We start from the raw sequence: 27,208 nt of genomic DNA, 5'->3' as shown, positions 1-27,208 counted from the left end.
GAAGCACGACCTGATCATCAGATTCCTCAAGGGTGCTAGGAGGTTAAATCCACCTCGTGTTTTGCACTCTGTACCCTCTTGGGACCTAGCTCTGGTACTGAGAGCTCTTCAAAGTCCTCCCTTTGAGCCCTTGCTGACAGTGGAGCTGAATATCCTGTCCATTAAGACAGCGCTCCTGTTGGCATTGGCCTATTTTAAGAGGGTCGGGGGTCTGCAGGCTTTTTCGGTCGACGAATCGTGCCTAGAGTTCGGGCCGGGCCTTTCTCGCGTGATATTGAGACCCCGGCCCGGATATGTGCCCAAGGTTCCTACCACTCCCTTCGTGGATCAGGTAGTGAACCTGCAAGCGCTGCCCCAGGAGGAGGCAGACCCAGCCCTAGCTTTTCTCTGTCCAGTCCGCGCCCTGTGGGTTTACACTGACAGAACGCAAAGCTTCAGGACCTCAGATCAGCTCTTTGTCTGTTACGGAGGCCAGCAGAAGGGGAAGGCCGTCTCCAAGCAGAGGTTAGCTCACTGGTTAGTGGATGCTATCACCCAAGCGTATGAAGCTACGGGTGAGCCTTGTCCTCCCAGGTTGCGTGCTCACTCTACGAGAGGTGTTGCCGCCTCCTGGGCGTTGGCTCAAGGCGCCTCGCTTACAGACATTTGTAGAGCTGCGGGCTGGGCGACACTGAACACGTTCGCTAGATTATATAGCCTACGTGTGGAACCTGTTTCCTCCCGAGTACTCGCTACGGCCAGTGGTGAGAGGAAATAGGTTGTGTCGGCTTGCTACGCCACTCCGTGCCTCAGCCGGATACGTGCGTCTTTCGCTCCGTAGGCGCCCTACGTTGGTTAGCCTCGTGAGTTCCTCCATCACCCCTTCGGTGCCAGGCGTGGCGGACCGCCGGCGCCAGGTCTACTACCTCCAAGGGAGTTGTTGTGTAGACTGGGTGTTATGTCCAGTGGTCTCTTCGGTGACCCATTATGCCACGTGCAGTCCAGCCGTGTCTTCCCCTTGACAGACTCGTTCTGTCGTCCCTGTTGAGTACGCTCCCACTCCCCTTGGAGGGGACTACCTCAGGGACTGCCATATGTTTCACTATCCCCCTGGGCTAGTACATATGTGTGTTCCAGGCCTTCTTCAGGCATCTGGCTTCCGCAGCGTTCCCTTCCCCCTTTTACGGGTTGGGCACGCTTTTCCAGTGTTATCCAATCCACTGTGTGGGTCTTGCGGAACAGCAGTGTGACTCCCTTGCTAGCTCCCGTAATTTGTGAAACTGCTTAGGGTAGCTTAGCTGGGCGCTGGAAGGGGCCAGCACCATGGCGTTTTGTTAGGGTTCCCAATTCGTCAGGGAACTTCCCGACGACACGTTGGAGTTCCCAGGACGAAAGGGAACGTCTCGGTTACGTATGTAACCCTCGTTCCCTGAGTACAGGGAACGGAGACGTGTCGTCCCTTCGCCATGTTGCTGTACCTTCGCGGAGGACTGGACACCGTTCGGCTCCTCAGCGAAAAGCATTGCGCAATGTTTACTTCCGCCCTTTATACCCGCGTTGGTAGGCGGGTCGCGGAATGCAAACCTTGCATGCCAATTTTCATTGGCTCGTTTTAATTCACTCGAAGGCAATTGGTCTCCCTAGCGTGATCCCAATTCGTCAGGGAACTCCCCGACGACACGTCTCCGTTCCCTGTACTCAGGGAATGAGGGTTACATACGTAACCGAGACGTTTTTGGAGAAACATGCAATATTTTTTGTATATTTTTAATATTGTACATACTGAAACTATTTAAATACCATTAAACATTTCAGAATATTAAGGATTAAGTGAATTAAAAGGACACTCGCGGGCTTCTTTGCACAGGATATGCACTGTGAGAAACCCACACTTAACTTGATGTTACCCACCGGTATTTTCCTTAAAAATGCTCTACGAAAGCTTCATTTATGTCGTTTGGAATGCAGTGGGCTTGTATATTAAAAATATAAAAACACACTGACAGATGACTGCTTTCGGCTGTGTGCGACTGTTTGGTTAAATGTACCAGTTAACAGTCAGTCATATCTAAAATACAGCTTTCCTGTAGCTCAAACAGTAGAGTGTTGGTGCTTGCAACACCAAGGTCATGGGTTCGATTCCCTGGGAAAGCAAGAACTGATAAGAATGTAAATGTGTACCTTGAAATGCAATGTAAGTCGCTTTGGATAAAAGTGTCTGCCAAATGCATAAATGTAAATGTAAAAAGACAGGACAAACCACATCTTATATTTCAAAAGAGATCTGTACATTGTGTGAATGCAGCTTATTAGATCTCCCGCTGCCTATGATGTCATCATTAATAATAAAACAACAGTAAAGACGAGAAAGAGAAAAATCACTAACAGCTCTTGAAAGGAAAACATTCAAATATACTCTTAAATACTGAACGCACTCGTTGTTTATTGTGTGTAATATGTTCTTTGTTCCTCTTTATTTACTAGCTTTTATGTTTTTTGAAGCTATATTAGTTTATATAAGGCAAGCTATTTAAAATTCTTAACATTTTAATTTTTTTAATGTATAATTATTTTTAAAAAGTACTTAAAAATAATTGCATATTAAATCGCAATCACAATATTGGTTACAAAAAAATCGCAATTAGATTATTTTCCAAAATCGTTCAGCCCTAGTCTCCTGCATCTGCAGACTTCGATTGTAATGGTTGAGTTTTTACTGTTGCCTTTCAGCTCAAACCAATCTGGCCATTCTCCTCTGACCTCTGGCATCAACAAGGCATTTTCACCCACAGAACTGATGCACACAGAATATTTTCTCTTTTTCGGACCATTCTCTGTAAACCCTAGAGATCGTTGTGTGTGAAAATCCAAGTAGATCAGCAGTCTCTGAAAAACGCAGACCAGCCCGACTGGCACTAACAACAGTAGCTGCGTTTACATGGACCCTTATAATCGGATTGACGGCTCAATCGGACTAAAAAACCTTCATGTAAACACCTTAATCGATCTGACTGAGCTCGATCCGATTGGAATTTCGATCGGATTGAAAGAGGTAGTTTATTCCTTTTGTAATCTGATCGAGAAAACATGTAAACACTTGATCGGATTGAAAACCGAAACTGAAAAGACTGTGCATGTGCTATGACGTTGAAATAGCGTAATAATGTATGACGCACAGAACGAGTTGTTCTTCCTGTTGAATAAAGTGTCATCTAAATGAGGGTTCCGTTATTCTAAAATTCTCATTTCACTCAGCGTCTGTGAAGTGGAGCAGGACAACGTCCCTCCAGTCCTTGTTTCAGACTCTCATCCACAGACGACTGGTTTTGGGCGCGCGAGTTTTACTACATGATACATATAAGCAACGGCAAAACGGTTCATATGCTCATTGTGTCCAAATCATGACCAGAGATGGATAAATATTAAGTCTGCTGTTTAAAATAAATAAAGAACCAATAGAGGAGAATAGTTCGTTCGTGTAGTGCGCGCATATCAAAAAATCAATTCCGATTTGAAACTTGTGACATATAAACACGCACATCAAGCCGTGTTCATCAATCGGATTGATTTCATTCCGATTCAGGTCAGATTTTTAAGAATCTACTTAAAGCCTGGTCCAGTTTCCAGTTTATTCGGGCCAAGACTGTTCTCACTTACTCTGGAAAGGTAACTCTTACTCTGTCTAACTGACAGTGACCAATCACACAAAGCACTTAGGGGCAGGTTTTCCAAAATACCTAATATAGCTGATTTATCTGAAATATCCGAAGCACAGGTCAAGACACATTTATTTATAAAGCGCTTTATACAGTACAGTTTGTTGCAAAGAAGCTTTGCAGTAATAAAAAGAAGGGAAAAAAACCTGTCAAAGCTGACAAATTATTCTGTTACAAAACAGAATTTTCAGCTTTAAAGCATATCTACAGAATATAGTTATTATTAATTATTAATGAATATTATTCATGAATAAGTCATTATTCAGATCAATTTAGTTCAATGTTGATTTAATTAAGTTCAGTAACAGAGTATCAATATTACAAAGAAAAAACGAGCAAATAAACTGTAAAGCAGTTCTACTGCTCTACAGTTCAAGTTCAATAACAGTGCAAAGTTCATCAATTATGCAACAAATTCAGTTATTATAAGTAGCTCTATTAAGTCAATGTTCAATGTTGATTCATTTAAGTTCATTAGCATTGTCAATGTTGCATAACTCATCCCACACTGTTGTGTTTGCACTATAGACACATAGACGTTCGGCATTGTTCTTTCTGGTGCTTATAACCTTCTGTACAGTCTGTTGATTTTTCTAAATTACGTTTAGAAGCCCCAGCCAATCATAACATAACAGAGGCTATTTACATAAAGTCTTATGCATGACTTCTGTATTCAGTCTTGTCCACTTTGTTTCTTATTCTGGTTTTATTTGAGTTACTTGAAAGTGACCTTTCATAGTTCATTTAGTTTTTATAGGTTGTTTAGGAATGAGTTTATCTGACATAGCTATACCACAAAAAACAAACAAACATCTGACTTTAAGCCATATTGCGGGATCTTTTTTTTTTTTTAGAAACCGCATAGCTTGTTGAAGAGAGGTTTACTAGGAAAGGTGTTGACAAGATTACCTATCGGATAAAATAGGTAAAGAAAAACAGTATGTACTGATATTGTAGGATAATTCATATCCATAGAGACTTAGATATGTCTCTATTGACTTCCTAATAACATCCACAAGAGCCAAGATTACATAAAAAATCTGTACAAAATTCAAGCCACACAAAATAAAGAGCTATTGTAATCTCACCCTCCTGGTGCATGCAGGGCAAATTTGGATGCATGCTAATGAAAGCAGAGTTTCTGATGCCGTTCATATTTCCTTGTTGTTTCTGCCCTGAGCGAGATGCACTCATGGCCTTTGTGTGGCCATGTGTCTCAGTGGTCATGTGACAGCAGACACTGGAGAACAGGACGTCTGGGGTGATGATTATTGGCTCGAGTTTCAGTGATGAGCTTGTGGCTGCTGATGTTGTCTGCACATTTGACAGCAGGAGATGAACAAACTCTACCATGACACCAAATATGATGTTTGTTTTTGCGCAGATAATTTTAGTGTTTCTCTAGAGGCAATGGCATTGTGTACTGCATCTCATAATACATATAGGAAATTCAATCTTTAGTTTGATATTGCTACATGTTTCTTTTTTTACAGAAGTTAAAGGCACACAGAGGGCCTTTCAATATTTCTTTATTAGAGAATGAATTACAGGAAGCACAGAATAAAAATTGTTTTCAGGTTTGACCACCAAATCAAGTTTTTGTACATAATAAAGCATCCACAGACCCATTGAGACTAGGAAATCATTATAAAAAAAATAACTTTGGTCAAATGAATCTTAGTTTGAGCAAAACGTGACTTTTAAACAGCATCCCGATAACAGCCTAAACCATTCTACGCTTACAGATGAATACAAATGAATGAGTTTTACATTATGTGAACGCACAGAACTCATGATTAAAGTGTCAGTCACACCAAGAATGATAGCTATAATGATAACTATATAATCGCTGATACCAACAGTCTCTTTATTCCAACTTGCTTTATTCATGTTCTGTGAACATAATTGGAGTGCACACTTTAAAATAGCAAGGATTTTGATTGACTACAAATGTCTAAAACTAAAAATTCTCTGAAAGTGATTCCAAAGATGTTGTAATAGTTGTGGTGTGGACTTTGGTATTCTAGAGTTAGATCAGTGTTTAAAAGTGTGTTAAAAGTGGGTAAATGAATGGGCCTTAAAAGGAAAGTCCTCTACAAAAAATATACATTCCAAACCTGTACGACTTTCTTTCTTCTGCAAAACACAAAATGAGATATTTTGAGGCAGTTTCGGTTTCCATTGACTTTTATTTTAATGTTTGTCTTCGGCTGTTGTTTTGACTCATTGGAATTAATTACTAAAAGTTAGGCGACACTGGCATTTGACATAACGATTGCTAGATATATTACTTGTTGAACAAGAAAAGGGCCATCTCTGGGTTGTTTTTAAATCATTGCCTCAGAGTTGACGCAATCTTTGAAAAGACAGTCCAATGATGATACGAGTTGTATAACGGGCTTTGCCTGTCACTTCCTTGACTTCTCTGAACAAGGTTTCTTTGTTATGCCATCAGATCCTCAGCTGGTTTCCTTTTTGATTGATCCATTATGTTAATGTTCATTAGTTAAGGCTCCGACGCTCCATGCATGCTCTGTAATAGCTAGACCTTCTCCTCTTTATTTGCAGATGTGACATAACCACACAAAGGCAAATGACGTAAAACTGACACGTCCCACTATATCCAATCTGACAGCTAAAATTGTGAATAATTATTATAAGTCAAGAAGATAGTTTTTATCACTTATTTTTTGCTTGCTCAATAACTGATTTTTGCTTACTAAGATCTGTGATGTGCTGATTAAAAGCATAGCATTTATTGTATTCTAAAATGTAGTCAGTGTTACACTGTAACAACTCCTTTTTTTCTCCTCTGAAATATTGATTTTCTCCATTGACCTGTCTCTCCACCTGTGTCAGTCGCTCATCCTTATGTGTCTACATGTTTCTACTTGTACCACTTCTCAATAATACCAGGCCTAATACAGCAGCCAGATGCCCTATAACATGCTAAGACACTGAGCCCAGATAGATTTGGGTCTACTCACCACTCCCAGATCCTGATCGATACTCTGCAGCCCCTGCGCACAGAGGGAGAGAGTCAAGACAGAGAGCCTATAGAGTCGTAAAGGCCAGCTTTGATTATAAATGGCACTCTGGGGACAGAGGATGGCCCCAAGATAAGGTGATAAAGCAAAGGTGTAGCTTTAGATAATGTATCTGAGTCTGTGGACTACCCTACCCACACCATTTCTCTACACATTATTTTCCATTATACTGCCATCGATCGGCTAGAGGTAATGGCCACTGGAATCATAACCCGAGGCATAACTACATTCGAGGGCAGGAAAAGTTGATTGGAGGAAAGTAACAGAAGCGCTGAGGAAACGTTTTCTGTTTAGTTTTTTTGGATCACCAGGGACTGTAGAAAGAAGAGATTTTGTCCCCTACATTGTAGCATAACTGTAGTGGTTTAAAATTGGGATTGTGGTGTCAGGATGTTAGTCTGGCCTTTATAGATGGGTTTTATTAAGAACACGCATACCACGCAAATTTGCCATTTCATTTCTGAAAGTAACCCTGGTATTCTTGAAGACCCAGTGCAATGTCTTGGCCAGTGCAGTTTTCCTTTTTTTGTTGATATACACTCACCTAAAGGATTATTAGGAACACCTGTTCAATTTCTCATTAATGCAATTATCTAATCAACCAATGGCAGTTGCTTCAATGCATTTAGGGGTGTGGTCCTGGTCAAGACAATCTCCTGAACTCCAAACTGAATGTCAGAATGGGAAAGAAAGGTGATTTAAGCAATTTTGAGTGTGGCATGGTTGTTGGTGCCAGACGGGCCGGTCTGAGTATTTCACAATCTGCTCAGTTACTGGGATTTTCACGCACAACCATTTCTAGGGTTTACAAAGAATGGTGTGAAAAGGGAAAAACATCCAGTATGCGGCAGTCCTGTGGGCGAAAATGCCTTGTTGATGCTAGAGGTCAGAGGAGAATGGGCCGACTATTCAAGCTGATAGAAGAGCAACTTTGACTGAAATAACCACTCGTTACAACCGAGGTATGCAGCAAAGCATTTGTGAAGCCACACACACACAACCTTGAGGCGGATGGGCTACAACAGCAGAAGATCCCACCGGGTACCACTCATCTCCACTACAAATAGGAAAAAGAGGCTACAATTTGCAAGAGCTCACCAAAATTGGACAGTTGAAGACTGGAAATATGTTGCCTGGTCTGATGAGTCTCGATTTTGGTTGAGACATTCAGATGGTAGAGTCAGAATTTGGCGTAAACAGAACGAGAACATGGATCCATCATGCCTTGTTACCACTGTGCAATTAAGGCCGTTCTGAAGGCGAAATGGGGTCAAACACAGTCTTAGTATGGTGTTCCTAATAATCCTTTAGGTGAGTGTATTTCCTATTGAGACATGAAGTTTAGGCTAGACAAGTGCTTGGGCAATAACCTTTATTTTGCCATAATCTTGGAGCTCATTGTAGGGTCTTGACCTGAAAGGTGCTATATACTGTATATTAACACGCTAAAATCTCTCAATTGGGAAAATCAATAGAATTGTTTACTTCATGGAAACCTCCTGCTCTATTGGCACATCTCTGCAACACAGATGATTAGGAAACGTATGATAATTGGAGTCGTGCTGGTGCCAGATAAGAAGTAGATAAACTAAATGTGAGAATGTTAGGTAAAGATATCCTCCCAGAGTTCATCTCTCTCTCTCTCTCTCTCTCTCTCTCTCTCTCTCTCTCTCTCTCTCTCTCTCTCTCTCTCTCTCTCTCTCTCTCTCTCTCTCTCTCTCTCTCTCTCTCTCTCTCTCTCTCTCTCTCTCTCTCTCTCTCTCTCTCTCTCTGAGTTGCTGTAGTTAGTTACGCAGGGCACCTGTGTTGATTTACTGTCAAATCTTCCAGGATTATCTGTAATCCTGGAGCTTCAAAAATCTGTTTGCTGACAGCTGTGTTCTCTAACAGAACTGCTGTTTGCTGTGCACATAGTGTCCTATATAGCAGTAAGAGCTCTTTCTTTAAGGAGGAAAAGAAGGAAAAAGCCTTTTAATTTTCCGCTTGAGTGAATTTCAATTTACAGTTCTTCTCGGTTTGTATTGTGTTGTATTTGGCTATAATGCATAGCTGACTCTATATATGAGTCTTTGCCTTGGTAAATAGGCACAATATCACAGCACATCCTTTGAATGTCTTTTAATGTATTCTAGTGTATTAGGGGATTTTGCTCTTCAATAGCTGTGTTATTTTTACCAATAGGTCCAGGGCATATACTATAATTTAAAAACAGGACTTAGAAGATATTCTATTTATTCGTTTTTTAATGCAAAATGATACTAAGCATTTTACATAAACATTTACAATATTACAAATCCTGTTGTTTTTCCCAACATGTTCAATTAACATAAATAAATAAAAAATCTTAAGTTCTTAAATAATACAATTATTTATTTATTTATTTTTACTACAGTGTATATGTATTTTTGATAAGCTTGGATAATTATTTACATTACATATATCAGTGGCTCCTTATGTCTTACTTACATAATGCATAAAATGAACAAAATATCAAAGCAAGTCAGCAAAAAAAAAAAGAAGAAAAAGGAATAAATAATTCATGCTAAGCTATTTTCTCTAGTGAGCTAACTTTGGGGAAAAAATCAAAAACAAAATCCAATGACTTCCGGCCAACTGGTGTCTTAAGTAATAATTACCACTTGAGTTCATACATTTGTCCAATCAGAGAAACAATAGGTGTATTTCGTCATATTAACTATGAGCATATTTCACTAACATTTGACATCCAGAAAACAAATCTCAGTACTACAACCTGTTAAATATTTAGCTTGATAAATGTGTATCTTTCTTTAAAATAAATACCACTCTACTCTAAATGCTGCTCTAGTTTTCAGGTTGTCCAAGATCCAATCGCATTTGCCAATAATGTTTTTCTCGAATTCTAGGTGGTCTACAAAAACAACGACATACGACTGGAACTCTCTCGTCTGGCCCGCATTGCAGACCCCAAGATGAAACTTCAAGGGGATGTGGTTTTTAAATGTGAGAATGTCCCCACCTTAGATCCCATCTCCTTTGAGACGCCAGAATCCTTCCTCGGCTTGCCCAAGTGGAACACCAAGCGTGTGGGCTCTATTTCCTTTGACTTTCGCAGCTCAGAGCCCAATGGACTAATCCTCTTTACACAAGGTAAACCCCAGGACAAGAAGGATCCTCGTAGCCAGAGGAGCAACAAAGTGGACTTCTTCGCTGTGGAACTGCTAGATGGAAATCTTTATCTTCTGCTGGACATGGGATCAGGAACGATTAAAGTCAAAGCCACACAGAGTAAGGTCAATGACGGAGCCTGGCACCACGTGGACATTCAGAGAGATGGAAGATCAGGTGAGTTGATTCAGTTTCTTTCTAACTTAAAAATCTTAAAAATAAAGGGTTCTTCTGCACAAAGAAATTGGGTCCTTCAGATCTGCATGATGCTTAACGAATTTGCTTACTAAAATATTGTTTTAATTATTTATTTTGATTATTATTCTGTAATTGTTTTCTAAAAGCAATACGATTTTTTTTTCCTGTGTCACACCTACACTCAGAAAATAGTTTGTTCAATGAACTTTATTAAACTAAGGAAAACTTTTCCACACAGTTAGTTTAGGTCGGTACAATAAGAACGAAACAAGTTCATTTAAACAAATAAAGTTTTGTTGCAGCAACTTAACAAATTTAAGTTCCATGCACGATTGATGGTTAGTATGACACAGAAACCACAAAATTTAAAAGCATTTGAGAAACTGAACATTAAACACTAGCATGTATTTCCCTGAAAAACACATGAAATAACACTTACATGCAGATTAACTCCCAAGTTAGTTGATAAAAAAAAAGTGAGTTATCCCAACTTTAGGTGGATTGAACACAATAAAATTAAGTTGTGACAAAATGTTAAAAAAACAAGCATTATATCAAAACAACAGTCTACAAAAACAACAGCATACGACTGGAACTCTCTTCCAGCGCCTACAGCACAAACCCCAAGATGAAGCTACAAGGGGTCGTGGTGTAAACTGAACAAGAGGCTTTTTTTCTCACATCCTTTAGACATTGACAATATTTTTGTTTGATTTTGGAGCTTAAAAAGTTGTAACTGTAAAAATTGTTTAAACCGTCGGTGTATGAATGAGTGAGTGAATGGGTGAATGTGAGGCAATATGTAAAGCGCTTTGGTGGCCATTGGGTCTGTGAAAGCGCTATATAAATGCAGTCCATTTACCATTTTTAAGAAGAGTGTAACTTAAGCAAAGTTTGAAAAATAAATCAAATTAATAAATAAATGCAACAAATTTTCAGTAAAAAGAAGTCGGTAATGTAGCACTTTTATCCACAAAAGTAATCTATTCTAAATTGTATCTTAATTCTAAACTTCTCTGTATTAAACTTCTAAGAGCTGTTATTAGGGTTGATTCCAAATCCTTTTCACAGCAGATGAAAATGTGTCCTCTCAAAGACTTCAATAAAAAGTCATCTAGCAGCATAAATGTGTGGATGTTTTTATTATTACTTCTTGAGCAGAGGAGAATCTGTTCAGTAGAATATTACAGTGCAGAATTGTTATTATTTTGTCACAAACTTCATATTGGATAACGGACACTAGAGGGTGGCTCTTGTTTTTTTGCCTCTGGTCATGTTATACTCAGTAGTCTAAAAGTCTGAGACAACACTGGAAATCTGATTTTTCTTTCATTTAAACCTGGAAATGAACAGGAAGCTTTCAGGTTCTGAAACTTTTAGATCAAGTAAAAGTTATGTTGTAGAATGATGATATAATATTTTAGACTCTGCACTTGAATCACTTTTCTTCCGAGACCCTACTGTATTCAAAGATGGCAATTTGGCTCCTTTTCTGATTAGCAGCAGTCATGGAAGTCCCTAGAAACTTGTATTTCTCAACAACAAAGGGCTGAGAGAGATATATAGACATGTGGGTGTTGAGAGACCAAGAATACTTTGACAATACAGTTCAGTGGAAGAACTCAGAATGCCCCCTCAATCTGCCACTGCCTCCACACTGGACTATATTGATGTTTCTATTCTGAACCTCCTGCCTGCCTGTATCCTTTAGTACATAATTGTGTCAGAACACTTTAACTCACATACATACACACAAATGTACGGATCTGCCTATATCTGTATTTATTACACTTCTCTGGAATGCTTGATTTTGTATGGTTAGCAGCATTCTGTGTTCTGTCTCCGCTGTATCATCATACATATATTTGACAGTCAGCCTTCTTCTTTTGGCTGAGCTTATTTCGTTAACCCTTTAAGTGTCACCCCCCTTTTATTGAATATACATGAAAATGCACATTTCATCTCGTCTCGTTTTAAAGAAGACATTTGGCAGATTTTTGTACAAGTGAAATAAATTAAGAAAGTGAAACAGAAAAAAAGTTATAGAAGTTTGAGTTTATGAAAATGTTCAATGAAAAAATATAATTATTCATATTCAAAACCTGGGCGACTCTAAAACTGCAAAAAAATCAAAGTAAAAAATCTGAACAAGTTGTGTTTCAAATTTTAGGTTGATATCTCAAAAAATGAGCTTTCAGTAAGATTTTGTTTGGGCGCCGTACCAAACTTTTTCACTAGATGACAACCAGACTCCATTACTGCCCATATAAGGGCGCCTCCATTTCCAAATGTGTTTTGAGTGATATGAACCATTATTTCCACAATTTTCATACAATTTATGAAGTAGACATCCTATTCAGAAGTAATATGAGAAGTTTGGCAGATTTTGATATGAATTCAACCTCTAAGAAACACAAAAAGAACAAGTATGTGCGTTATAGCTTCCTGCCACATCACAAATGGTGAATCTATAATTTTTTTCTTTATATTTAAAAAAATTTCAGACCTTTTTTTCTAAAATAATTGAATGGATGCTATCTTTTGAACTCTTGGCATGAAAACAAACTGAGGTTTCTACCCTTCTTTCATGATTTTTCATGTTCATCACTATTTCAAAATAAAGGTCTAAACACGCCTTAGGAGTATAAAAATATTCTTGTTGCAAATTGATAAATTATGGCTCCGCTGTAATTCATTTTGAAAATCAATCACCAAATATGGAAACTAGAGATTGTAAGCTTTCAAATGATATATAGTTTGTCAAGATTAGTTTAGGTTTAGTATAGGATATTACTGTTTTAAAAATGTAATGGATTTGGGCCCACCGGTGGGCCGGTGACACTTAAACTTGAAAGCCTGTTTTTGTTTTGAACAGGTATCATCTCTGTGAACAGCCGTCGGACTCCATTCACCGCCAGCGGAGAGAATGAGATTCTGGACCTCGAGGGTGACCTGTATCTCGGAGGACTCCCGGACAACCGCGCTGGCCTGATTCTCCCCACCGAACTGTGGACCGCCATGCTGAACTACGGCTTTGTGGGCTGCATCCGTGATCTCTTCATAGATGGACGCAGTAAAGACATCCGTCAGATCGCCGAGGCCCAGAACGGAGTCGGAATCAAGTCGTCCTGCAGCAAAGTAACAGGCAAACAGTGCGACAGCAACCCCTGCAAAAACAACGGCATCTGCAAAGAGGGCTGGAATCGCTTCATCTGTGACTGCACCGGGACGGGATACTGGGAGCGAACCTGTGAAAGAGGTGAGTCATGCCATTGTTCTTGCGTAGCCTGACTTCTTGCCCTCCATTTGGCTGTAGGCGGCCCATGGGCTCACCCTCAGAAGCTGAGACTAAGAGTAGGGCAACACAATTGAAATAGTCTGGTTCAGTGTTCCCTGTAAGCTGATCCTCCAGCACACAATCAAAGCTCCTCTGAAACCCTCCACCTCCTCCAGCTCCACCTGCCTAGATCTGCTATGGGATTTATGTGTGACTATTCATGAAGCAGCATATCTCGCATGCTCACTGCAATGTGTCTGTGTATCTATTGGATCTATTCCACCCCAGACCAAACACATTAACATACATTAACATTGACATGCTAAAATGATTCAGATGCATATTATGTTATTTAATCATTAAAATATCTGAAAGCATAAAATATGCATTATCCATTAATGAGACTGGATGGAAAATATGCATTATATATTGAATTTGGAACTGGCACAAGGTGGTCATTGATGCAGCAGTATCAAAATGTCCAAGCACAAACTGTCTTACTGTTGCTAAATTGACGTTTACATGTGAACATTTGTTAGCAGGTGTCTATTTAGCAGCAGATGAACGTACACTACACACCCTCATTCACTATTCCATACGTTAGTCCACTAATATAGTCCACTTGAAAGAGTGAATGGAAACGAGTGAACAAATTCGGACACTTGAGCACGCTGGAAGGGCTCCCGCTTTTGTGCTGTGTTAATAAAGTTTAAGTATACTTGATGTACTGTAGAAAGTATACTAATATATACATAAAGTATATTTCTGAGAAGTAACAATTAGACTGAAAGTATACTTTCTCATTTTTTAGTTTAAAAGATGTATACTAATAGCACACTTGAATTTTTTTTTTTTTTTAAGGGAGGGAATAAAACCACAAAAAAGCTGACAGTGTGCATTTGTATCATGCTTGTGTAAACCATAATTAAACAATTTAATAAAAATAAAAAAAGACAAAGGAACTTACTGTACACCTGTATGATTGCTCTGTGAATGCCATCTTCTGGCGAGACACAGGAATTCATTTAGTGTAACCCTCATAGTGCATTACAGAGATTCTTCAGCCATTGAGTGCACACTGGTTGTATTCTCATTATCGCGATGCATCATGGGGTTAAAGGAATGCACTCGATGATGTCCACCATGGTTGTGGACACTACTACAAATGGCTCTCCCCTCAAATAGTTTACTATATAAGGGTATTGGGGGTGATTTCAGACACAGCCTCTGATTAATGATGTAACTTTTGGTGGTTATGTTTGAACGTGGAAATGTTCGTTATTTTATATGTAGAATAACATCTTTTTTTGTGCGGTGACCCCAAAACAATTTTGCACACACAGGCTGCACTAAAAAAGTCTTAGTAACAAAATTTAAAAGCAAGTGGCATTTATTTTAAAGTATTTTTTTTTAGAAAGATAGAAATCAGAAATCTGCCTAAAAGATCATTTTGGTTAATTTATGCAAAATCCAACCTGTGTGCATATAACATATACAGAAGCAGCATTCTAGTTATTTAAAATGTAATAATTCACAAGTATCATAGTTAACTGGACACATTAACTATTGCACACATTGTTGGCTCATGTTGACACTCAGTCAGTCTCCTCTGGCACATGGAAGGTTGAATTAATATTTAAAAAAAAACTATGGCAAACAATTCATTATCATCTGTGGACACAGTCACACAGTAGGGTCATAACAAATATGTTATTCAGGAGTTGGCTCTACAGGGTAACATAGTTGACATTTCCTCTATTTTGACTCAATTTCAATGTCAGGCTTTGTCTGGCCAACCAAAATCAGGATTTGAATATACAGTTGAATTGAAATCATAGAAATATTGCAAACAATTACACTCATTGACAATAGGTTAATGTTGAAAAAATATTGAAATAAATGAGAGGACTTTAACAATCATGTCTTCAAAATGTCCAACATAACATCACATGATGCAAAAATGTTAGATGCAATGGGTTGTTCGTTTATTATAGTTGACAGAACCTTTGCAGACATAAGAAAAAGAAAATATAAAACCTCTGTTTACTTGAAAGAAACTAAATTCATGCAATCAGTAAAAATCGGACGAAACAAATCTCTAAAATTGTTTTGTCTTTAATGCAGTGTTAAGGGTGACATACAGTAAGAGCACTAATGCCTTTAGGAGACATTTTGTTTTTTTAAGACTGCAGCCCAACCTTTTTTATTATTATTTTCATTTATTTAAGCCCAGTCAGACACCCCAAAACACCTGTAATTCATAAACCTTGCTTGCCAGTATATACAATATAATTGTATATACCGTCTCATTTTTCAAGAACATAGTTGCCTAAATACAAAGCACACAGTTAAACCTAAGTTCTGTAGAACAAATGAGGGTTAAGGCTCAATCTCAGTGAGTTCAGCTTCTTCTACAGAACAAGCTTTTGGATTTTATATCAGCAATGACAGCTGAGAGAATCCATGAGCCTTCGGCTGTACTGACACTGAGTGGACCGCAGTTTCTGCTTTACAGCTGAGGAGGAGATTTTATAGTTTTTTTGTAACGTTTCTCTGGAGGTTTAATAGGATTTCTCTTTCACTTCTACAGACTGTCTCTCTGCGCTCTTCGCTCAGGAGCATCCGAGAGTTAAATTGAACAAGGCTTGGAGCAAGAAAATGTTCCCATGGTGTTCAGAATTAGGAGCAAACTCGCATTAAGTTTTTATGACAGTTTGTAGATAGCTGCTCCTCAGGCTATTTGGGGATGCAATCTTTACACAGCATGGGTGGATTGCCTCTTTTTTATTATTCTACAAAGAATTTTCAAGTGTTAGCAGATGGTTCTGCCTCAGTTGTGGAAACCACAAAATGTTTCATCTTTTTTATTTCAGGCAAAGTAGTAAATATAATGTAATACAATTTAATATATAATTTTAAAAATATAAATATATAAACATAGTTGTTTATATAATAATTTTATAAAATAGTTGTTGTTGTTGTTGTTGTTTTCACCTATGGGCACTTTTGGTTCATTGGATATTTAGAAACTAAATGCATGTACACAATTTTACACCCACAAAATAGTTTCATTTGTTCACTGACAATTATACATCACAGAAGAATTCTGTAATTGTCATTTTTCTAAACCACACTGAGTACCACATCTTCTTTGTCCTGAATATACTATTTTCATAGCTAGCATAAGCATATTATTTATACTAAATAATAATAATAACAATAATTGTAACGGTTACGGTTGCTGCAATGAGCTCACAATGTTGGAGAATAAACAAAGTCTTTATTTAACAATCTAATAATGAACATGCAGTAGAATCATGGAAAAACACAACCACTTCCAACATAACGTATACGAGACCGGACAAATGAACTAAGGAAACTCAGGGCTTAAATTGAATTGAATTTATTAAGGATAGCCTCTTGAGATGCATCATCTCATTTTCAAGAGGGTCCAGTAAACACAAATACAGAATACAAAAGACAAATTATAAGCAAAATCATTACATAACATACATTACAGATACACATACAAAGCTCATTTATACACAACTCATTCATACACAAACTCTTACCCCAACTCACACCTACCCCTCACACTAACCTAAGTTTTTTACTCAAAGTTAAATACAAGTTGTAATAATAGTAATAATATCACCAGTAAATGTATAAAATTAAATTAAAATAGATTACAGCAAAAATAATAGTTCATAAATAAATGAAGAAAAATAACATTTAACAAATAACAAAGGATTGAAGTTAACTTAAAAGTTAAAAGCATAAACAAATTGTTTTAAGGTATAGAAATAGGGATGATCTGAAAATGGCGCTTTATATTGAAACAATCTACGTCCAACTTCTTTATAAATTCTAGGTACAAAGAAAAAGGGGTATTGTATATGTCTGAGTGGATATGAAGATCTGCTTGGAATTAGATGCTGTTTTAAATACATGGAGGATGATTAACATAACTTAGGAACACATGCAAACTCAATGAATAACCATGGAAACAAAGGGAACACAGGTAAAACAGGAACAAAGCACAGAAAACAAAACCAAAACAGAACTACACCTGCCATTACATGCCAACTGAGGAGGGAGGGTGGAGCAGGCGAAAGGCAGGAAACCAGGTGAGATGAAAGAGGGATAGACCAGGGCACCGATGAAGGTGGGAGGAGCCAGCGAGGATCCAGGAGCAGGAGGAGCCAGGCAGGGACCCAGAGAGCAGCCAGGAAGATAGCCCACAGTGTAGTCGATGTAGAGAGGAGCCATGGTGGAGAGTCGGCTGATGACACCTGGGAGAGGAAGAGCCCTATGCACAGGCGGAGAGCAGATAAGACCAGGTGACACCGATGGTCATGGAGGCCGAGGTGGAGCCGCAGTGATGAGCGTGGGTGCCTGAGGACTGAGGTAGAACCGGTGGCACTGAGGGCCGAGGTGCTGCCGGAGGGAAGGCGGAGCTAGACGGAGCCGAAGGGGTGGAGACATGGAGCACAGCGGATGGCTTGTAAGTCCATGGCGCAGGCCGGGTGACGTCTGACCAAGGTGGAGCCGGAGGGACGATGGTATCTGGTGGAGCCGATGAAGAGGCTAGAGGTGGGGGTCGAGCCAGGGAACAGGACAGAGCTAGTGGAGGAGGCAGAGCCAGGGAGCTGGACAGAACCAGCTGAAATGAAGGAGCCAAGATGCTGGGCTGAAACATCGGAGACGAAGCCAGGGAATTGGACAGAACCAGCAGAGGAGGAAGGGCCAGGGAGGCTCAGGAGAGGAGGAATATGGGTGAAGCAAACCATAAGCAAAACAGCAAGAATGGACAACCAAGTACTAAAACACAGGGCTATAAATAAATACACACAAACTGTGGGTAAAACAAGGAACAGTTGTGACTTAATTAAACCAATGTGTACCCAGGGTAACAAGTGACCAGGTTCAAAAAAAGCAAGGAAACTATATACAAAACCGTTGACACAAGAAAGGCATTAACACAAGAAAGGCTAAATGTATTTAGAATTTTTTTTAAGGCTTTTACAGAAATCCACAGCACTCTGAAAGCAGTGGAGAAGGGTGGTGCATTAAAAATGCATTGCAATAATGAAGCACAGAAGCAAATGTAAAGAGGAATCTCTCGGGCAGTGGTTTGCTGCAGAGGGAGAGCACGCTGTCTCATCCTGTTAACCTTGCCTGAGTCCTGAAGAGCACTCTATTTTTGAAGCACTCGGAGGCCTCTTTCTCTCTCTCTCTCTCTCTCTCTCTCTCTCTCTCTCTCTCTCTCTCTCTCTCTCTCTCTCTCTCTCTCTCTCTCTCTCTCTCTCTCTCTCTCTCTCTCTCTGTGTGTGTGTGTGTGTGTGTGTGTGTGTATGTAGATGTGTTAACATGCCTCTTGCGCTGCTGTCTCCGCCATTCTACCTGCAGTCAAGAGAACACGCAGTCACATGTTAATGCCAAACCCCCACCCGCCTTCTCTCACGACTACTGCAGCCTCTCTCGTTTAAGGGCCCTGCAGGGATTGTTCTGGGGCTGCTTTCTGAGTCTGGGGCCTGGGGCCGACAGATGTGAGCTGGAAGTGTCACACTTGTGTTTCCAAGTTAATTTGCAGTGGACTTATATTGCGTTTTGCTATAGTATGGTGATAGTATGGCTTTATGGAGGTTCTTAATGTTATATGGTACTCATACTCCTATTTTCACTGCCACAAGAGCCGACTGAATTAATTAATCTCATTAAATCAAAATTAGACTTTTTGTGGCTTATCTGTCAAGTGTAAAGTCTTGAGAGTCTTAAGAGCCTCAACATTATGGGCCCTATTTTAACGATCTGAAACGCAAGTTTCAAAGCGAAACGCAAGTAACTTTGTGGGCGGATCTCGATGCAAATATAAAATGGGTTGGTCTGAAGTGGCTACATTACTCATAGATTACTCATCTCACATTCCCTTTAAGAGCAGGCGCGCTTGTTCCATGGCGGATAGGGCCCTAAATGTTAGTGTACTCTTAAAAGTTGACAAAATAAGCTTTTAGCAGAACGTTTACAAAGAGCAAAAGTACTATTCACTCATCATGGGTATGTCTTAGATTCTTATCTTGTAACATTTTCTCTATAATGAGCAATAGCAAGTAACATATCATTGCTCACAGCTGTGATGTAAATGAAATGTCTTGTTGCAATAGTAAATAGAACAACACAGGGCAGAAAACTATTTCACACACACTCTTTACAGACATTCTCTCCTGATTATTCATTCTACCCCAAAGCTGGATTCATAAAATAGTCACGGTGGGAGCAGGGTATGCTTGGTCTGAAAAGAGTTGACAAGCTGCGTAACATTCAATTCAAAATATGCAGAAATATGTATTTAAATGTGTATTTTATTTATGTAAATTCATAGAATGAAGTCTGTGTGCAAAATTCTGTTTTATGCTATACTGTTGTTGTATGCAGTCTGGTTTTGTGTGTTAGTGTGTGAAAAGAAAAGTGTTGAACGTATTGTCACTTAGTCTAGCAGTTAGATCACACTGAGCAGTGGTGCTCATGAGGGTAATGCAAGTGAATCTGAGGCCAGATTCACAAATCATTCTTATAAATGCAATTCTTCTTAAAGGGGTACTTTACCGCTGACAGAGTGGGCTTTCAATAAAACTTGTATGCCTATATTGTAGAAAGTCGGGGGGAAAAATTGAGCTACCTGACCAGAGAAAACCTTTTTGCTTATTTGCAGTTTTCCTTTTTGCCAAATACGTAGGAAAACTTAAACACCCATGATGTTGCTGTCCAAGGCTACTCCTACCAGTCTGCTATGGATATGCTAAACCAGAGTCAAATCTGCCTTGCTTTAGTAGGAAATACTTCTTAGCAAACTTTTAAGCCGGTGACATACTTAACGACTGTGTGGCCGATTATGAATGTAATTTGATACTTTTGACTGATCATGCCCAAACGCGCCAGAGACAGTTGCGTTCAGTCAGTGTTCACAGTCTTTGTTTAAAATCTGCTGCAGTCAAAGAGTAAACATTGAGCAGAAGTGAGTTACTTTCGGTTTCCAGTGAAGGATCCAGCGCATTTGTAATCAGTGACTTTTTGCTGAATTCAAAAACCAGTAATAAGTCTACAAAAACAAGTCAAATAGGGAGTTTTCGGCAGCATTCAGCTCATATGAGACCACCTGTCTTCACTCTAGCAACACACACACAAACACACACAAACAGGACGCATTCACTCCAGACAGAGCGCAAGAAAGATGGAGCACAAATGAAACGGTCTGCTTCATCTTGAGACATGCTCTTATAAATACCTATTTAAAATACATAGCCCAAAAATGTGACGTTAAGTGCAGAACTCCCATCAAGCCAGCTGCATTAAAAAATGTTAAATGATTATTACTGTAATCTGAAGGCTTTGAGGTGATTTGTATTGTTGGTCAGGGAGTCTTCAGCAAGAACACCATACAATCAGATAAAACTTAAAGCTGCAGTCCGTAGCTTTTTTGGGGTTAAAAATGATCCAAAATACATATTTGATAAAATACATAACCAGCCAGTGTTCAAAACTATCTGCTTACTTTAGCTCGATTCAAAACGGTAAGCTTGTAATAATGTTTTTAATTCCAGTGGTACTGGTGGATTTCCGCGGGAGATTCGAGCATGTCTTTGCGTCATTACGTCACATCTGTACACATAAAGAAGAGTCTCGGCTAGTAGGCTATATTGTGTGTGAGGATGTTGGAGGTGGAGATTTATAGCCTTTTCTCACAGCACTTGATATAATTAAACTTATCAATTTGATGGCGGATCCAGAAAGGTTCGAACGACAATCACCAGTGAAAACAGATTCACCCGTTGTAAAATGCAAAAGACTTCGTTCGGACTTCGGAGTGGCTACAGAAAAAAAGAGACTGCAACCGGACCCATGCGAAAACAAGGATACATATCGGAAGGACATTACATGTAGTCACGCAATGCTGACGTTGTTAACATTAACAATTTGAGAACAAAGTATAATTTGCACAGTTTTGCGTGATATGATAACTTATAAGCGATTTACTGCAATGTCAGAACCAGAACAAAGGTGGATGTTTCTTACTAGTTCAGATGACATTTTCCGGTGAAAATTCTTACGTTGGTCATACTTTCAAAAAGAATAATCTGTGAATCTGAATGCATCCACACCGGCGCGGTGATTGACAGCCTCACACTCTCCTCAAACACTGTGTTCATCCGCGCTGTGCTGTGTCGAGAGCATGGTCGAGAGGGTGTTGAAGTACAACTCACGTAAAGTTGATAACTCCGCGAATGATTGCAATTGAAGATTTCGAACAGAGATGGCGACAAAGAGGAAAAACGCCGGACTGCAGCTTTAAGTACTTTTCTTCTTAAGAAAAAGAGTAAGTTGTTCTTAAGGAAATTTGTGAGAACTTAAAAAAAAAAATTCACTAATTGCACTTAGGAACAATCTTACAAACGTTGAATTTATCTTACAAATTTCTCAACTTCTATGAAGGTCTTTTTTGTAAATCTGGCCACTGACTCATAACATCTCCTGATAAGTCCAAATATGTACAGAAATACTTCCCGATTTTGTACCTAGAGTCCAATTTTTGTGACTTGCAGCATCATATATCTGAAACGTGCTAGTCTCTCTGCGAAACTGTTCCCTTCACAAAAATTGGAAGATGCCTCATGATTGTGTTCCCCATATTTCCACTTTTAGTGTCACCACAGAGTTGTGACATGTGAGTGACAGTATAATATTCAGACTAATTGAGTGACACATTTCAGCCTCACTACCACAATAATAGAATAAAACTTAATCTTCTGCATTTGAGCATTGTGGAGGCGACTTGGCAAGCACCATTGTAGCTTTTCGTTTCTTTTTACAAACAGCAAGCCACACATATTTTTATTTAGCACAGACTATTCATTTAAGAAAAACCCATGGATTACTTAAGTTTTGGCATTAGTAACAGTGATGCTTGCCTTAGCACCGTGCTCAGTTTGTAAAAATGCTGTCGATAGTACTTGTGTTGTATTTAACCTGGAACATTCCTTTAATTGATTTAAGATGACAAATATATTCATGTCGTTGACTAATCACAGCAGCATCCTGGGAAATTGCTTTCCCCAGGTAATATAGATATATCTGTGTACTATCAGATTAGATTTGTGTTTCTTTATTAATTTGCTCTGATAGCAAATGAGGGCATCCAATGACTAATATTAATGAACAGCAAACACTGAACACTACAGCCTCTTAAATTATGAATTTAATTAGCCGATTAGGCCATATAAATATGCAAATACCAGCCTTAACTGCTTTTTTATCATTGAGAATTCATTGCGAATTTATTATTGGATATTAGAAGAAGTTGCTTTTGGAATAGCTGGAAGAGGGATCTTAAGGTGAACCATAAACAATGGCTCACATTTTCTCAGTAAAAATAGCCCTCTCTCTCTCTCTCTCTCTCTCTCTCTCTCTCTCTCTCTCTCTCTCTCTCTCTCTTTCCCACACACACATACACACTCTCCTGTCTAAGGAGAGGTGTGAGCATTCGTCTTCTCCTCAGGCTGACAAACACCTTCATTGTGACACTGATCTTAGCAGACATCCACACTGACACTGCAAAGTTTCATCTCTTCCTCCGTCTCTTTTGCTCCTTTCTTTGCAATCCCTCTTATCATTCGGTTTTATTATTCAGCTGTAGCACACAATCATTAGAAAACAATGCGTGCTGTTGTTTAAAGGAGTCCGTTTTTAATAACTATACCTTAAACGTCATTACCTCTACAGTTTACCTTAAAGTGGCAATCATTCACTAAGATTGGGTTGCACCTGTTTGTTTTATGTGTTTTAGTGCGTGATTCACTAGAGCGATTATGCAAATCAGGTGCTGAATGCAGTTTACAAGGTGCAATTTTTGCAGGGCTGTTCTGAGTTCTAGGTTGTGAGGGAACAGACTACCACGATCTGCCATACTTTATTGAAACTGTTCAGCATCACTCCACCACTGCAATCGAGGTTCCTGAATAGGCCTTAAAAGACTGTTGTCTATTGGACTTTTAAGTCTAATCACTGTGCATTTTAAAATATGATCAGACAACTAATGTAAACTAATGTAAACGCCCACTGCAATGTTACAATAATAGGCTACTTTTATCAGCTTGACGTTGAACTAATGCTCCATGCTCGTACCATGATAACGTTACATTAACTGCATTTAGCCGACATGTGGTGTTATCTAGCATAAGGCATTTCACTAACTATTCGTGTATCTTTCACAATCAGCAATGTCAACATAGGTGAATGTATAATATGATAACGAAAACGGTGAACTAGACTGAACAATGTCAGTGTAACAGTAAGACAGTAGGAAGTAACATTACTGTACTGAACGTGTCTGGAAATGTTTATTATAAACAAAATGATAGTAGTGGGAAGAGTAACGTTAGACAGTAGATCTTGTACATAAAATAAGTTACATCCTAAAGCACCTACTTTTTGTTATCCTGGAACAGTCTTTTGTAATAATTTCATGTCTCATTTAGTTTACCTTGCTATTTCATTAGAGTTTACTAATAATTCAAAAGCTCTGCCGATGTTGATCCGTGTTTTCGTCCTGAGTCGATCAGAATCACGTTTGGCCTTTATATTTATGTGGTGTTTGTGTTGGAGTCTGTGTTGTGCTGGAGGCAGGTCGTTTTGGGGTGTTATCAGACTCCATGTCGTCAGCTGCAGTGCCGTCGGTCGCATAGACTGTATATAAGGAGAGAGGCTTGGGAGCGCGCATGCACGTCACATCCGATGGATTTCGCGGTAAATCCGACCCGGAGACCTCACATATAAATATGAATATTGGCCTTCAGAGGTAATAGCAAAACCCCACAAGTTGATCATTGTAATGTGTGATTACAACCCCTTCACACACAGGCAATAAAAAAAGGATTCATTTTAGAAGAAAAGCTACATAGAGCACCTTTAACAAAAAAAAGCAAAATTGAGATTATATTTTTTTCTGCTCCATGCGAAGAATCCAAGCCGTGTGAATTGTATGAGAGAAAGAGAGAAATTACAGGGTTTTTTTTACAAATTTTTACACTTGTGACTACAGACCCAACCAGTAACTTTTTGGCACGTACTTGTGTAATGATGTAACCAACAGTGGCACTGGACTGAATAAAAGCTCTCTTGGAACGCTACTCTAATAATCAGATTTGAGAATTAGAACTAACAATTATATTAGCAAATATATATTAGAAAATCTATCATATGTTAGGGATCTTTAGATGTTTTAGTGGAGAACAAGACAACAAATGATTGGCTGGGTGGACCGGAGAAGGAGCTTCGCGTTGTGATCATTATGTCTGCATATAACGTATTTCAATATCTTTTACTTTAGAAGAGCAAGACAAATACTGCTTTCCCCGATATGACCCCTTTAAGTCATCGTACTTCATAAAAAAAAAAATTTAAAAAAAAAAAAATTCTAGACCACTAGTCTAGAATAATGATGAAATCTAGCTAACAGTTCAATATTTGGATGCTCATTTATCTTCTATCCGCTGTTCAGGTAGAGCACATGAATAATAGTATAAAGGACGACCCTTTATTCTAGGGTAAGGAATGTGGTAAGATCAGCGCGACAGAGGCGGAGCTGTAAAGCAGAGCTTCTTATTTGAATCAAGGGCAGAGATGCAGTTATCTGCGAGGAAAAATGCAAAGGCCAGCACATCTGCAAACAAAAAGCCTCATCTTCATTCACCGCCATTTGGCTTTTGTTCCACATGTCATCTACTCTACAGTGAACAAAGAAGAATAATGAAGCTGGTATCTACAATGCTATCGGGCTCATTTTGTAGGCAGTTGTCAGTGAGGGTTTAGAGAATAAATCTTTTAGCATTTCTTAAACCTCATGTGGAAGATTGAACTTTTTAAAGGAATAATTCACACTATTGAAAATGTTTCCATCATGTACTCACCATCAGGATTCCGCTTAGCCGTGGTTTAGAAGGGCATCAGGGTAAACTATTTCAAGTGTGAAAAGTCATACGGCTCAGAAATGGCATTGAAGTGAATAAGCTACTTTAACTGTACACAAACTCAGATATACAGCATGTGCTAGCTTGGTATAGGAATCTGACTCAAGATTGATGTTCCATTAAGGGTTTTTTTTTTTTTTTGAGAGAGAGATCAAATAGAGAATGTTTGAAAACCAATTCTTATTCACATGGCAGCCCTGTCAAATAATTATGAGAACAGAACAGCTCGTGTGATAATTCGTCTGTGAGGCACGTGGGGGAAATGGGTGTCTTTTTACTGCAGAAGGTGTTATGGTGTGTCCCGATTAAAGTCTGTAGACTTTAATCGTGACACACCATGAATCACACGCTCTATGTTTAATTGTTTATTCTCGGACACAGCACACAGTCGGTGAAGTGTGTGCATTGAACATTTTGTAGCAGTGCTTTATTCACATATGCCCATGAATGCATATGTTCTGGAACTATTATTGGATCCAGTTATCATGAAAATCATTTGGTTCCCAGTATCTAGTTCTGGATAAAATTTTGGTTACACTTTATTTTGATGCTCCACTTTATCATTTTAGACATTTAGACTAGTAGATTGTTAAAGGTTAGGGTTAGTTGAATAAGTTGTCGAAATAAAGTGTTAGCAGAAGACAGTCTACTAATACTCTAATGAGTTACTTATAGTTAGTAGTAGCCTATATCTAAAGTGGACCATCAAAATAACGTGTTAACAAGAGTATTCTTTTTTTATTGGCTATTTAATTTTTGTCAGGAACATAAGGTGCCCATGTAGCATGTTGGCTTTTTATTATTGAAGAAATCTTTTTATTTCTTCTTTTACATTAGTTGTCTTTTAATTGTTTGTAGTGTTGGAATACAAACAACTCCTGCCTTTATTTGAAGGCCGTCATCTATAGCAGCAGCAAATTCATAACTTTAATTTGGCCATAAGAAAACATACAATCGACATTGTTATTCTTGTTTACTTTCTGCATTCCATCTTCACATTTCGCTTATGAAATGTGTGAGCATACAAGCTAAGGTTTTAATATAGCTAACATAATATAAAGACATAATATAAAAAGACATCATCACAAGTCGGTACACGTGCCTCAGACACCGGGTCTGGCAGGACCCATACCCATTGCACCATCTCACATGGCGTTGAGTTCCCTCGAAAGGGAACTATTATATACTGCCAGAGATGGGTTGGAGTGTGATTGGCGGCTCATAATATCTTTTTGATGCTATATTGTTGCTAAAATTGTAATTTTCCTACACGTTTCTGTCAATTATGTTTTGTACATTGTTTTTATATTCTCTATAAAATGGTTATGTTTGGGTTTAGGTGTAGGGTTAATGGATCTAAAATTGATCTCCATTGAAGGTCCAATGACTAACAACTTAATTTTGTTTTGTACCTCACACCTGAACTAGACAGTTCTTTAAATACAATGCATTGTCCTTTGGACCACTTTGGTACTGCTTTGTGCTATTTTTGGAATTATTGTTATTACACATTTTCCTAGCGAAAATATATACCCCTTTTTTTTCACATTTTATGTTACTGCCTTTTTTCTTTTCTTTTTTACATCAATCAACACCCCATACACGATAATGAACAAAACAACAACAACAAAAAAAAAGATTTGTGACAACTTTGCAAATGTATTAAGAATAAAAATAAATACTTTGCATTAGTCTTTGTACCCTTAACTCAATACTTAGTTGAAGTGCTTTTACAGCCTCAAGTGTTTTTGGGTATGATGTGACAAGCTTAGTCCCTTTTTCTACTCAGATACTGTCAGATTGGATGGTGAGTGTTGGTGG

At 38.7% G+C, this 27,208-nt stretch overlaps 1 protein-coding gene across 1 annotated transcript in view; it reads left to right on the top strand.

Annotated features, from left to right (window-relative positions):
- The window catches only part of nrxn3b (neurexin 3b), a gene marked incomplete at its 3' end in the record, with an annotated part of 321,495 nt that overhangs the window by 107,786 nt on the left and 186,501 nt on the right, over window positions 1-27,208 (top strand). The window contains exons 7-8 of the mRNA XM_056262867.1: window positions 9,628-10,066; window positions 12,963-13,346. Of these exons, the coding sequence (XP_056118842.1) occupies window positions 9,628-10,066; window positions 12,963-13,346 (823 nt within the window). The remainder of the gene's footprint in view (window positions 1-9,627; window positions 10,067-12,962; window positions 13,347-27,208) is intronic.

Source organism: Rhinichthys klamathensis, unplaced genomic scaffold (assembly GCF_029890125.1).
Source record: "Rhinichthys klamathensis goyatoka isolate OS25496 unplaced genomic scaffold, OSU_Roscu_1.1 h1tg000196l_1, whole genome shotgun sequence".
Taxonomy (NCBI): domain Eukaryota; kingdom Metazoa; phylum Chordata; class Actinopteri; order Cypriniformes; family Leuciscidae; genus Rhinichthys; species Rhinichthys klamathensis.
The sequence above is the reverse complement of the archived record's forward strand: the minus strand, read 5'-3'. Positions and strand labels throughout refer to the sequence as shown.